At 49.9% G+C, this 15,315-nt stretch overlaps 1 protein-coding gene across 5 annotated transcripts in view; it reads right to left on the reverse strand.

The window, feature by feature from the left end:
• The window catches only part of BBS9 (Bardet-Biedl syndrome 9), a 300,830-nt gene that overhangs the window by 239,770 nt on the left and 45,745 nt on the right, over positions 1-15,315 (reverse strand). For all 5 annotated transcript variants that reach the window (XM_074284314.1, XM_074284313.1, XM_074284315.1 and 2 more), the window contains one exon: positions 1,129-1,303. In XM_074284314.1, the coding sequence (XP_074140415.1) occupies positions 1,129-1,303 (175 nt within the window). The remainder of the gene's footprint in view (positions 1-1,128; positions 1,304-15,315) is intronic.

Consider the following 15,315-nt stretch of genomic DNA (forward strand, 5'->3'; position numbering starts at 1 on the left):
CTTTTTTTCATCCTAGGAGGAGATGAATCGAGCGGAATGGAATGTTGGCGAGCCCGAGCCCCAAGAACAGTGGGGGCTTCGGTGAGATTAAACCCACACGTTAAGGAAACGAACACATTACTTCTCTATCCAATCACTTCTGGAACGACTACCAATTAATTCCAAAACACATATTTCAAAGCAGGAGTAATGGAGTCTTCAGGCCTTTCTATTGTTACGGGGTGGGGGGGATGACTGTGCCAACTCAGCCACTTGGCACAGAGAAATCCCAATTCTGTGTGAGAAATGAAAAACAGGGCGAGCGGCTGGGCTGGGCTCCCCCACAGGACGGGCCGGCTGGACCACGGTTTCCCTCTAACTGTCTTTCTGCTGACGGCCAGTCCCAGCAGCAGCAGCAGCATCCAGGGGCCAGGGTCAGGGAGCTTGTGGATGGGCTCCATACCCTTGTGAACAGGGGCTCAGACACACCACTTTTTGCCCCTAAACGTTCCCAAACTTTAAGCACTTGGGGCTAGAGGCAGCCGGACTAAGCCGGGCCGGCTGAAGCTCCTCCCAAGCCAAGGCCGGGACCAGAAGCTGCCGCACGTGTACAAACAGTTCCATTTGATGGGTGCCAGGCAGGCAGCCCTGATGCCCACAGATGGTGGCACTGGCCCTGCCATCATTCACATTCTAAGAGACCACTGCGTAAGCTGGAGGTGGGGAAGAGAGCGTCCAATGGACACTTGGCTTTTCACTGCCCTGAATTTTTCTGTATTCCTTTCCTTGTCTTTTCACACTGAAAATCACTGACTTTACTTGCTGAAGTATACAAGTAGTTCTAATTTGGAGGAAAAAGGTCTCACACAAAAGTCAGGGAGGAATGGGAAATGTCTTCAGGAAAGGGAAGCCCCGGCCCTGGGACGCTGGGGCCCCGGAACCCTATTCCAGCAGCACGAAGCTGGTCTGGGTTCAGACAAGCAGCAGGATCTGCACTAGACCCGACGCCTCTGACTCTCTCTTCCTCCTATAACACAGCTGGTGCTGAGTCTCCAGAACAGTGTGACACATCTCCCCATCACCCACGGGAGCCCCTGATTAGCACCCCAGCACAGAAACCCATTCCAGAGACCTCCGAAAGGCCCTTACTTGTAGCTCTCCACATTTCGGCAGGAAGAGACGGTGATGAAGGAGTCCGTCCGGGAGCTGTACGTGAGGGGGCCGGGCAGAAGAAAACCAGGGAGAAACCGCCCAAAAGCGTAACTTTCCTGCTCAAACAACATGAGCATCCCATCCATGGACTGGATACAAATCAAATCTCGACCTGAAATAAAACAAAGCCAATGTCAACTCCCTCGATTCTGCACATTTATCGAGCACCTACTATGTGCAGAGTCCTGGGAAGGAGATTACAAAGACCAAAGTGACAGTGACCCTGCCTTCTGCCCACCAGGAAAGAACTTAACCCACCAGGGAGAACTAGCTGTCCACAGGAAAGTCATGAAGAAACCGGAGCACAAACTCTAGAAACATTTGACAGGAGGGAGAACCACATCCACGAGGGCCTCAGGCGGTCTCCCAGAAGCACTTACTCCAAACAAGAGCCCTTAGAGGGAGCGAGATCTGGACAAGAGGACCCCACGGACGCCCAGAGACAGAGGACACCAAGTCACCTTTAGACGAGAGGGGATCGTCCAGTTTGGCGGAGCGCTGATTGGAGGGGGAGGGTAAGATGAGGCTGCAGAGGCACCAGAGCCAGGCTGTGGGGCCCGGGGCAGCATTTTGTCCTCGAGGTAGTTCAGAGCCCCTGAAGGGGCAGCAGAAGGTGGGACCCTGCTTTCCTCCGGCAGCTGTGGGGAGGTGGATGGCTACCTCAATTATAGGCGGCAGGAGGCGTGAGCTCTCTAACCGGGGGGTGGCTGCAGCCCAGAGAAAAGGGATGGAGACATTGGGGAAAGGCGCCCAATCAGTTAGAGAGAATGAGGGAAAGAAAGGAGACGGAGGGGACGGCAAACTCCAAACCGTGGTCACTGAGGAAAGGAAGGGGCCAAAGCTTAGTAGAATTTTTACACTCCAAGAGCAAAGGAAAAATTTCAGTTTAAGTTTTCCGTTCTGCATTCTCCAATTGATAAATGGTCAAAGGATATGAACAGACAATTCTCAGAGGAAGAAATTGAAACTATATTCACTCACATGAAAGAGTGTTCCAAATCACTACTGATCAGAGAAATGCAAATTAAGACCACTCTGAGATACCACTACACACCTGTCAGATTGGCTAAGATGACAGGAACAAATAATGACAAATGTTGGAGGGGATGTGGGAAAACTGGGACACTAATACATTGCTGGTGGAGTTGCGAAAGAATCCAGCCATTCTGGAGAGCAATCTGGAATTATGCCCAAAAAGTTATCAAACTGTGCATACCCTTTGACCCAGCAGCGCTACTACTGGGATTATATCCCAAAGAAATACTAAAGAGCGGAAAGAGACTTATATGTGCCAAAATGTTTGTGGCAGCTCTTTTTGTTGTAGCTAGAAACTGGAGGATGAATGGATGTCCATCAGTTGGAGAATGGTTGGGTAAATTGTGGTATATGAAGGTTATGGAATATTATTGCTCGGTAAGAAATGACCAGCAGGAGGAATACAGAGAGGCCTGGAGAGACTTAAATCAACTGATGCTGAGTGAAATGAGCAGAACCAGAAGATCACTGTACACTTCAACAACAATACTGTATGAGGATGTATTCTGATGGAAGTGGAAATCTTCAACATAAAGAAGATCCAACTCACTTCCAGTTGATCAATGATGGACAGAGGTAGCTGCACCCAGAGAAGAAACACTGGGAGGGGAATGAAAATTGTTAGCACTAATATCTGTCTGCCCAGGTTGCATGTACCTTCGGATTCTAATGTTTATTGTGCAACAAGAAAGTGATATTCGCACACATGTATTGTACCTAGACTATATTGTAACACATGTAAAATGTATGGTATTGCCTGTCGTCGGGGGGAGGGAATAAGGGAGGGGGGGTAAATTGGAAAAATGAATACAAGGGATAATATTATAAAATATATATATATATATATAATAAAAAAAAAAAAAACTAATGGAGTTGTTGTGAGGTCCAAGTGAGAGAATATGTATTTTTGTAAACTTTAAAGCACTGCATATATGTTAGTTATTTTGCGATAATTCTCTAGACCAAAGATTGCTAAGTTTTTTCAACTAATTTTCATATATCATGGCCTCCAGTGCTCTCACTATATTGGACCTCCTTCTCTGGAAATTGTCTAACTCAACAATATTAGTGATATTGTTAAAATATTCATGATCTGTGTCAGTAACTGAAGTCTGTATTATAGATGTGATCTGACCAGGGACAATGGAACAGTCAACTCCCTTAAACTTGACACTATGCCTCTATTAAGATAATTCAAGGTAGAGAATATGGAACCCAAAGACTGGAGTTCAAATTCTGCCTCTCATAATTACTATCAATCAAAGAATCAATAAATATTTATTAAACTAAAAAAAAAAAAAAAAAAAAAAAAAAGTTTTCCGTTCTGGGATTCCACTTTTACAGTCAGAATGCCGTCACAACCCAGATTTTTTTCTATTTTTCTACTAGTCAGGAGAGCGGTTTTTAATCTACAAAAAGTAGCGTTTATTGTAAATCAGCCTTAGCCAACATCCCTTGGTTAAAAGCAGGTCCTAAGGTCAAAGCAAATCTCTTCACACAAGTTGCCTTTCCCCCCAACTCCCTAAGCAAACGTGGCCAGTTCTCCCAAGTTTGTCATGGGCTTCCATCTGGCAACTGAAACACACCCAATAAAACTAAGTCCACGAGCACCGGTGAGCGCCCACTACCTAGGTGAGTGACTCATGTAAAAACAACGGTAATGAGGCAAAAGGGGTCTGACGGGGGGACTGGGATGTCCAACAGGCCGGGCCCACTCCCTATCACTGGGAAACACAGCACAAACGTGAGCGTGGCTCCTTGGGTCAGTCGCTACAGGCGGGAAGGAAGACGGAAGTGGGACAAGAAGGATCGAGGTGGGACCGACTGTGAGATTTCAGACAAGTCCAAAATAGGAGCTGTGATCCCAGCACTTAGGAAAGCCCCGTGCAAACCTGGCACACAGGTAGGGCCTATTGCTTGCTTTTTATTCTAATTCAAAGTTTAAAGTATTACGTGAACGTCAGTTGTTCCTTTGTTTTGAAACTACTCCCTGTTCCTCTCTAGGACAGAGAAACTGAGGTTTACTGTACTGTCCACTTTCTGATGCAAAAGAGCTGAGGTTCTGATACTCTCCCAAGAGATCAATCAAACAAACAAGCATTTATTAAGCACCGAAGTGGCAGGCACTGTGGGACGTGGCCTGCCCCCGAGGGTCTCCGGGGAGCTACACCTGAGAGCATCACAGAGGGCCGGCCCAACCCATGAGGGTCACAGGCAAGCCTTCCTAAGGCCACACCCAAAGTCTGCCCACTGCCCCAGAGAGCCTGATCAGAGAGAGCAGACAAGGGAGGGTGCCCATCCGAACAGGACCTCCTTCCACTTCCAGGCTCACAAACAGGGCTCTTTTTTCTCTCCAAAGCAAAGGCCTGGCAAACTGCTGGACTGTTAGCTGGACTTCGATCAGCATCGGACACTGCTCCATTTGACAACGTGCCTCCACAAGGCCTTCCCAACCAGAGGAGCAGCGGTGGCTCCTGCTGCCCTCCACCTTGGTCGGGACAGTCCCCGGACACGTGGATTTTGCAGTTAAACATTCTCGCTCCCGACTCAGCTCACTTCCCTGGATAACCATGAAAAATAGAAAGTTAAAATCCTCCTCCTCCTCTTTGGGAGGCAACCGACAAGGAGGAAGGGTTCATTCCACACCAAAGACTCCTGGTATTGATTGCAACGCTTTTTGTGGGAGCGAGAATCTGGAACATCCATGGAGCTGGAAATGGTCAAACTGACTCTGGGGTAGGGATGTCATGGGATACTGCCACGCTGTAAGGAGGGTGACGTGTAGGAAGACCCGCATGAACCCAAGCCATGAGCACGGGAGTAAACGACAAGACCCACCAGCACAAAACCACCAGATTTATTTATGGGGAGCAAAGAATATAACGAAGAAAGCGCTATAGACCAATGCAAGATTGTGCAGATCTCCAAGTCAGCACATCTGTAGGGGCTTTGGGTCAGTGTTTGCTGTGAGCGAGCTGCCGTCCTTCCTCTGACAGATTCCCGGGCAGTTTCTAGGTATGTCAAGTTTTAGTTTTATGTAGGTTTAGGTATGTCTGTGGGCACAAGTCCCCCGAGATTCAGGTTGCCCTATGGGATAAAACCACAATGAGAGAGCTGGGGGTGATTATGATGCAAAAGTGGCACAAAGAAGCCATGGGCCCTTAGCCTGGCTCCTGCCGGTGATTCTGCTGGGTACCGAGTCCAATCCCCTTGAGTGGCTGCAGGGTCTGGGAGCCTTGAGGATAAAGCTCTGGCAGATGCGGGAGTCTCAGGGACAAAGCTCTGGTCTCAATGCAGCAGCCACTCGACAAGTAGTTATTCAGTTCCTCTTATGTGCCAGGCCCTGGGGACACAAGGCAAAACTGCAGAGGTGACATGAAAGCTGCTCCTTCCCTCAAGGCGCTTATATTCTCCCGGAGTGTTGCCACATTTAAACAGAAAATGTTGAGCTTCAGGGATTGAGCAAACACGAACAACTCAGTATATCCATTCAGGTTGGACTCGAGCAAGGGATCCTGGGAGACAAGTTGAGAAGGGAAGCCATTATGGGCCCAGGGGTGCCTGGCCAGCCTGAAGACCCTTACAGGTGGTAACTAAACCTCAGAGGAGGAGCATGAGCTCAGCAGCAAAGCAGCCAGAATGACTGGGACCCATAAAGAGGAGGCACGTCAGAGAAATGGAAAGGCAGGCTCCAACCAGACACCGAGAACGTTGTTTTTCGAGGTGTTTACAACTTAATAGGGGCCGGGGAGGAACCCTACACAGTAACACAAAGCAGAATGTGATTGGAGCAAGAGAGACACCCAAGGAAATAAATGAGTGTGAGAAACACAGGGAGCAAAAGGCAGAGACGGAGAAAACGACACGGAAGCAGCAGCTGAAATGGGCCTCGAGTGGAAGGAGGAAGGCCCATGGATTAAGCCTGGAGACCCCCTTCCAGGGAGGCATAAGGACAGGAGAGAAGGGGATGGAGAACAAGTCCTCTCAGCTGCCACATTGACGAAATGGAGCGCAGAAAACGGGAGGCCGCCCAGACAGGTGTTGGTCACAGCTCCATTCAGGGAGGGCCCCGAAGACTGAGGACAGGAGCTCATGAGTGCTGAGAAGGACGAGGGAAGCCCTGAAGGTTCTGGCCTGAGAGTGGCGGATCCCAGAAAGTCATTCAGCAGCGAGGCAAAGGACGGTAATAAGAACTAACACGGACATAGCACTTACTCTGCGCCAGACGCTGCACTGAGGGTCTCACGATTATTATCTCATTTGATCCTCCAGCTACTCCAATAGGTAGACACCATCATCACCCCCATTTTGCAGAGGAGGAAACTGAGACAAATAGGGGAAGGGACTTGGATAGTGTCTATGGCCAAATCTGAATTCGGTCTCCCTGGCTCCAGGCCCAGCACTCTCCCCATGGCACCACCTTGCCACCATCGCCCAGGAGCCCATGAGGAGGGCTAAAGGTCACTGGCACATCCTTCTGTAGAATAATAAGTGAAAAGAGAAGGGGACAGAAAAAGAGGAGGGAAGAGGGAGCGACAGAAATAGGAGGTCCCGCTAGAGAAGCAGGGCAGGAGAGGGAAAGGTCAGGGGCCCACTGCAGTGAGGGGGAGGGGCAGCACTGGGTGAGTGCTTTCACTCTGGCCACGTTGGCCCGACGACACCCCTGGAACGTGCAGATGGAGAGATCCGGCAGGCAGCTGGTAGTGGGCCTCTGCCCTGGCTCGCCACCCATCACCCACATTTTGATTTTAAGAATAAAGATCCTTAGCTCTAGCGACAGAATCCCACCATCCTGGAGTTTTGTGGCACCTCTCTGAGATGCAGGTGCTCAGGAAGAGACGTCCTTGTGAAGCTTTTCAAAGACCGCGTCTCCTAAGGAGGCAGGGCGGCCCAATGCATAGAAGTCTGACCCGATCCCCGCCACTGGCTTCAAGATTCCTCAGGCCTGTGACAGACCCTCAGGAAAAGTGGCAACCGTGGAACGTCCAGTTGGCCTGACCACTAGGTCTGAGGGCACCGTGCACCATTCATGCACAGTTTGTTATAGCCACAAATCAAGATGCACTCCTTAAGGATTTGTCCCAACTTCCCAATGACCTCCTCATCCATCTGTTATACCCTTCAATGCTGCAGGATTTTGTGATCAGTGTGCCCTCCATTCCTGCCTTAGGAGATGGTCCCGGGGAGTTTGCTGTGGGCTGCTGGCTGCCCCAATCTGGAGGCCTGAACCTCTCCAAACTCTGCCAGACTCAGACCTTGGGCTTGTCAGAACCAGCCAGGTCCTAGATCTGGCCACCACCGATAAGGCTGAATGCCCACCGGATCGAGGAGCCCGGGCCCCTCATTTTACACATGAGACGTGGGCGCTCGGCAAGACTAAATGGCTCTTCCAAAACCAAGTCAGGCAGCAGCAGGAGTGCTGTTGAACAGAAGGACGTTCCTTTATTCTCTCCAAAGATCAGCAATTCCCTCACACAACAAGATGTCCTAAAGAAGCACACGAAAGACACTTGATGGGGTTAAGCCAAATTTCTGTCAAACCAGAAAAACCTAGACGGATTCCATTATTCCTCCAGACGGAGTAAGACCAAACTGTGTCACCCAGAGCGGAGCCCTTGCCTCGAATTTCCCTCTTCTCCCCTCAAAGGCAAAAATCCTAACGTGATGAGTCTGTTATGAAAACCAAGAGCCTTACATAAGCCCAATTATGATAAAAGGCAATATGCAATCAATGGTCGGAGCCTAAAGAAAGACATAGGAGGCCCACTGCAAATTAGGAGCCGTCCTCCTCTTCGTTTGGTGCATCTGTTCCTCATTTGCATTAATGAGAATTCTACACACAGATAAAGGCAGAATGGACCCCTGGGCTACACACGGAGGTTCCAAGAAATACATCTTTATCTCATATGTGAGCAACCTCTTCAACAGACCTGAAATCCACAATATATCGAGATAAACGGCAAGAAACAGCCATCCTGGGTAACCAAAGAAAGGAACGTGAAATGCGGCTGTGACAAATCTCGCTCGGGCCAGGCCGTCCGTGGGACAGAGAGAGGGGCTCGCACTCCAGCCACAGCCCATATGGCTTTTAAAAGAAAAGACCCAAGTGAATTAAGGGCAACTCTTAACTTTGAATTTCCTAAGCTGCCAGTTTGCGCGGCCCCCTTTAATGGCATTTAACGCCAGCTGAACTTCCTTGGATTCTCTTAAAGGAAAAAGCAAAAGTCTCACAGCTTTAAATTTTTTTTTTAACCATAAAAAACAAAGGGGTATTGTTGCTTAACTAATGGGCTGGTTAGGCTTCTCCTGGAAAAAATTGCGAAGGAGTCCTACAAAAATAGTGACCTATAAATGAAAATAAAAGCCCTCTAAAATACTGCTTGGAGCTGGATAATAGTAAATACCGTGACACATTAAAGACATCAATCACCTGAAAATAAGACCCTCATTACGAGCTTTATGAAGACGAGCCTTGAGAGTTCAAGCTCTGCCCTAGATGTGTCTAGGCTACAGAGGAGGAGAAGGCCGGGAGGACGTGGAGAGCACGCAACATGATCTTTTACACCCCAGGGGGCAGAGCCGTCCCCAGAGGGGATGGGCCTCCTGTCACATGGGACCAGAAGAGTCCTCTCCACAGGTGTGTCAGGAAGGGGATTCCGTATGCGGTTGGCCCCGAGAAGCAATTTCTGAGGACTCCTCCAATTCTCAAACTCAAAGGTTGTGCAAGGTTTCAAAAATATCAAAATGTTCTCGAGGCCGCCTTGTCCGGAGCACTAAAAGATAAATGACATCACGTAAGTTCTCAGCATGGTTTGGTTCCACAGGAAGAGCCCCAAAAAGAAGTTATCAAAGTTTTCCAGGTGCTTATTACCCTCCTTGGTACAGAACGGCCCAGTCAAAAAGGTCAGCGCGTCCATGGAAGTCCCTGAGCTTCCTAGACAGGGAGCTGGGACTTCTGGTGTCGAGAGGAAGGTATTCTAACGGAGGCAACAGAACGAACACATGAAAAACCCCAAGAAGACAGAAATCAGGAAGTATCAACACTCCCCTCTCCACCAGCAGTGCCCTAAGTGCTAAGGAGGGGCTGCAGCCGCAGAGCCCCCCCAGAGGCCTGCACAAAGAACCACACAAAACTCCAAAGGCAGAACCCGGCCCACTGGGGGTCTTCAGTCTGCACCCTCCGATGGGAGAGGCCTGAGGCGCTCCTGCCCTCCGGGATTCAGGGGCGCTGCGTCCTAGCAGGGACAGCGGAGGAGCCTGGCCTGCAGTCACAGAGACCCGGATCTGAAGGCTGCCCTTGAGACTTTGGGGTGGGGGGCCCACAGATGCAGCACATAACCCACATTCACACACACACACACACTCTCACACGGACACCCACACTCACACTCACACACACACACTCACCCTTGACCTTGTGTACACTGTGCATCAGACATTTACCCACTGGAAAAAATGGGGACAGCCCCTGTACCAAATCACACAAGGCAGGTAAAAAGCGTGCGGCCAAAACGTCAGTCATTGCTACCCAACATCTGTGTCTGACTGGTGCTGCAAGCAGGGTGTGCAGCCCGGCAACAGCCCCAAAGAACTTAGGACCACCGCCCCAGGCCCAGAAATGGGGGAGGAAGGAGAGGCCCCCACTGGGGCAGCCTCAGGAGGGAGCCCTGCAGAACGATGGAAGACGTCATCGAGGGACTGTACAGGAGTGGGGAGGAGGGGCTGGGAATGTGGGGCACTCCAATGGGCCTGTGGAGAGCGCTCCAGGATGCCCCCCCACTGCCGCGGCCTTCTGGACCAATGGGGACAAGCGTCACAGAACAGACACGGGGAAGGTCCGGATGTTGGAGGCCGCAGGTCACTGCAGCAAAGCACCGATCTTATATTCAGTGTCTGCCCGAGTCGCGTCTCTACGGCGGCGAGCTCTGGATGGCTCCGAATCGAGTGGTCAGCCCTGCCCCCGTGCGGCCCAAGCACCTGCTGGGAACACGAGGGCGAAGCCCGAGCTCTTCCTGCGGCGTCGGAGGTCAGGGTGTCTACATTCGGTGCCCAGGGCGCGGGAGCGGAGGCTGCGCTGGGGCCCAGAGCCCAGAAACCAGAGAACAATTATACAGTTCATAGATATACACACATATACATATATACACACACATGGGTATTTATAAACCAAGGGGAAACACACATACACTCACACGGACACATACATGTGTGTGTGTTTATAAACTAAGGGAGAAAATCATATACACACACACACACACACACACACACACACTCACCCAGAAACATAAATGTCTGTATATTTATAAACCATTTATATACACACACACACACATATAAATATATGCACACCCACGTGCGTATAAACCAAGGGGAAACAGACACATATACAATATATTTATACACACCCTCATACAGACACACGTGTGTTTATAAATAATCAAGGAAAAAATGATCCTGCCCGTATATGCGAGTACATACGCACTCACACACATATACACGTATATATACACTCTCACAGACATATGTGCGTGTGTATGTTTATAAACCAAGGGGAAGAATCACACTATGTCTGTATAAACGCATACGCACCCTCACACACACGCAGATGTATGTATATGATGTATTTATAAACCAAGAGAAAACCCGTACCTTTGCACACGCGCGCACATCCCCGACCCACGTGTGCATCGCGTGTGCGCAGGACGCCCCTCGTCTTCCCCTGTACAGCGGCCGGGGAGGATCTGAACGCCACCTGGCCGGGGAGGATGAGCAGCAAGTTCTTCCCAAGGGCGGCAAGGGACCAGACGGTGGAGAGGAGGCTCCCTCTGCTGGCCGACCACGAGCACAGCGCCCGGAGCAGAAGGAGATGGGGGACCTCGGTTCCCACTTTCCCCCCAACAGGAGGGCGGCAGCGCCAGCCGTGGGAAAGCCCCTCTGGGGGGCTCCGGGGCGGGCTCGTGAGCCACCCTCCTTTCCCAGAACTCAGCGCGCACCCAGGGGTGGAGATGGAGACGGGCCCACGGCGACCACACTAAGCACTCTGCAGATACTTTTGCCCCCCATTCTCCCCTGCGCCCCACCCTTAGGGGATTCCCTGGCTGCTCGCCCCCCCACACGAATCTCCAGTCTGGGCTGCACTGTCTCTGCCGCCCTAAGGAAGCCGCCTCCTTCGGGGGGCAGTGAAGGCCCGCGGCCGCTCCCACCGGGCTAACCTCCGTGACTCCCACGGCCGGCGCCCTGGCCTGCGCGCCTCCCCTCGGCCGTGGCTCGAGGCCCACTCCGTCCCTTCCGGCTCGGCTCCCCCCATCACACGGAGCCCTTCCTGACGATCCTGTGATTGTTACAGTCTTACACTCACACACTCACCCTTGGCCCGTGCTCACTGTGCATCAGGCGTGTGTACGTGGCCCCTCCTGCCCTCCCCCTCCCCCTGCTCCGGGAGGGCAGGAGCCGTGGCAAGCTGCTCTGTTCCCCTTGCGATGCCCCCACCCACACGTGCCTCCCACGCTCTGAACCCAACAGCCACTACACGGAGAGACCACGTCTCCTTCCCGATCAGAATCTACATGATGGGTCATTTCTTCCAGGGAGGGGTGAGGAGGGAAGCCGCTTTTGCTTCTAGTCTTACAGAATTAAGTGGCCTGAAAGGATCTACTTTGGCAGACGCTGCTTAAAATCAATGACCTGATGACCCTGCGTTACCTCCTTTCTCATGCAAGTTGCTCTTGGTTCAAAGGTCACATTTCTCTCCAATTAGATGTCGAGTCTAAAGGAAAAGTGAAGTCCTCGATCTCCCCAAAAGCAGCAGGCGGTGGGTGCTGGCTGAGCTCTGCGCCTTCAAAGCTGGCCGGGCCCGACCCGGCAGCCCCACCCCTGCCCAGAACTAGTGCCCGTACTAGGGCTCCCAACGGTCTCTGCTCCACCACAAGCAGCCCCTCGGCCCCCACGTGCACCGCGCTCTCCCACCCCTGCACTGACACCTCCCCAGCCTCTCCCGGAAGCTTCCCCCCAGCTTCATCCCCCCGAGCACTTGACTTACCATCAGGCATTTGGGTGTAGTCTTGTGGGCCTCGACTGGACCCTAACACCAAAGCCAGAAAGGCCCAAGGCTGAGATCTGGCCTTTCACCTCCCCTAGCCCCCTGCCACGGCTCTGCACACAGAGAGCGCTTAACAAATGGGGGGTTTTATTAGATCTCATCATTCCCTTTGAAATGGTGTGACAAGTCTGCAGAACTAAGCAGTTTGATCCAAGAGCCGATAGGGAATTTACTGGAAGAGCAGCGTGATAAGCCAGGCCCGGGAGACCTCGAGGCGGGCATTTCCCTGTATCTGCCTTATGTACGCTTTCTAAAATTAATGGCTTTAGTCAGCTGCCAACAACAACCATCGATCCAGATTTTCTGGAGCAATCCCAGTTTTTTTTTTAAAACAAAGACGGAATTCTGTCAGGTTTGGAAGCTCGGAGGCCCCATGGACAGAGGGTTGTGAGTTTGAATCCCAGCGCTGACATTTCCCAGCTGGGTAACCCTGGGCAGCCCAATAAGCCCTGGCCCTTCGAGGCTCCTCTGTAAAGCAGGAAAACAAAAACAAGGTGGCTCAAGGAGATCCTCTACTTAGAAGGCTCTGCACACCTCACCAAGCTGTCATGTCAGCTAAAGAAGGGGTGATTATCAGCAGTCCAGGCAGGAAGCGCCGCTCCGGGTAACTCAGCGGGTACTGGCTGCAGCCCTTTCTGATGGGAACTGAGCGGATGGGCAGCGGGCACGCAGGGGGCAGATGGCAGTCACAAGCAACGACCGGACCCGGCAAGGACCAGAGGGGAGCACAGAGGAAACAGAAAAGTAGGGGCTAGATTGAATGGGCGCCTCCGGAGTGAACCACGAAACCAGAAGGAAAAGCAGATTGGGGGGAAGAGACCAACGTGACTCAGGGAAGCAGAGACATTAGGTGAATGCCCCATTGTGTGGGCCATGGAGACAGAGCCGTGATAGATGGAGACCTGGAGGTGGGGGCCTTCTGCAGAGAGGGCCAACCAAAGCCAGGAGAGGAAAGAGGAAAAGATGAGTGGCGTGAGGGGGTCTGAGGAGCCGAAGGAGGAGGTGCAGATCGTCTGCAATGAGGCTGTGAGGAGGGGACTTGGATAGGAAAGGGGAGACAGGGAACTTACTTGCAGAGAAGCAAAGTTCTCAAGGGAAAGTGGTTTGGGGGTTAAATAATTCAGATAATCCAACTCCAGTTCACTTTGGAGACACACACACCCTAAGTATTTTACACACAAGAATCCCTTAAATCATCTCTGTAATTTCAAGAGTACAATCCGTTCTGTCCCATAAATGACCACTCAAGCCAAGACTTTCAATTTGAATCCATCCTAACAGAACCGACTGCCTTTAATGGACCACTTAGAAAGCTCCTAAAACAGGCATTATCAGGGAAAGGCTGCCGTAAACCAGACTTAAAATGAAAACTTTTTAAAATCCACAAAAGGTAGCTCAGCACAGCTTTCAAAGAAAATCTTGAGACCCCAGTGGTCTCCAAGGTTCATCATGGGCTCCAGGTCAAGCTTTCCTTTGGGTCGGAGGAACAACGTGCTTCTTGAAGAGACTTTTAAATCTCTGGGAGATGGGCTAAAAATGACGGATCTGCTTGAGACAATGTCCTTCAGGACTTATGTACAGTCGGGGATCGTGATGACGATGAGCACTCTACAGATGGATTCTCACCATAATGATTTCTCCATGACATATATCATTACGTCCGGCTCAGAGCTGAGAAAATGGAGGCTCAGAGTGTCAATGGCTTGTCCACTCACAAAGTGAAGAGCTCTTTGCAACACATCGTGCTGCCTTGTACCACAGGCAACGGGCTCTGGAAATGTGTAGTCTCGGGTTCCAAGCTAAAAGGGGACCAATCAAAACCAACAAATATAGAAAGGGGCCATTTAAATAAATATCTTTCTTGAAATTTGCCATCTCAAAAAGCAAAACTTCTATATGTCCAAGCTTGAAGACAACTAAAAAAAATCCCCTTGGTTAACAGAGTAATTGGCATTCTTTACAGACCCCAAAGGGATCAGGAGAAGTGTTCCCTCAGGTGATGAAGTTCACAATCCATCACAATCCATCCAGTGGGACTGTCATCCACAGCAACCCCTCAGTTTCCCAGAAAGGGCTCGTCCAACAAACTGAGGACCTTCCGATGAAGACACCAATGGAGTGGGCACTGTTCATCAATTATCCCTCACTCTCGCCCCCTATGATCAGCCTGTCTCTTTTCTGACAACACATGAAATTTATCACTACACAGCTCCCATCGTGTTCTGAGGGGAGGGAAAAAAAGACTATATATATATATATATATATATACACATATATATATATATACACATATACATATACATATATATACATATATATATATATATATATATATATATATATATATATATATATATATATATATATATATATATATATATACAGAGAGAGAGAGAGAGAGAGAGAGAGAGAGAGAGAATGGGGAAATGGATTCAGGCTATCAAATATTTCTCCTAGAAATATAAAAGCAAGTACTTTCTTTAAAGGCTACAAAAACACACTCCCCTCATTCGCAGAGTCTAAACACGATAAAAGTAAAATGATCATTTAGATGCTGTCACCAGATGCTTATAAACTTACATGGACTAGTTACAGCAATCCAAACTCCTCTGAGGAACACATTCAAAATTCCAGGGCACAATGTAAAGATGCTGAGGACGGCCTGACCCATCATGGTGCTTTCCCTCTTTCACGCTTGCTTCTTTTGTCTACGAAATATTTTGTAATGTTTTAACTAAACCAAGAGATCCATTTCTTTTATTTTATAATGATTATTTACTAAGAGAAACATAGCACTTTGCTTTTCTACCAAAAAAAAATCTGTACATAAAAATAAATTTTTTTAAGGAAATCCTACAGCCTTTAGTAACCAACAGAGTGAGGTTGTCCATTATTCAAAGAAGCAAAACTGGTAAGGAATAACCCAAAGGCATCAACATATCCTGTATTACCATCATCATCGGTGACTTTTCAAATCCTGAATACCAAAG

This window comes from Sminthopsis crassicaudata, chromosome 1, assembly GCF_048593235.1.
Source record: "Sminthopsis crassicaudata isolate SCR6 chromosome 1, ASM4859323v1, whole genome shotgun sequence".
Classification (NCBI taxonomy): Eukaryota; Metazoa; Chordata; class Mammalia; order Dasyuromorphia; family Dasyuridae; genus Sminthopsis; species Sminthopsis crassicaudata.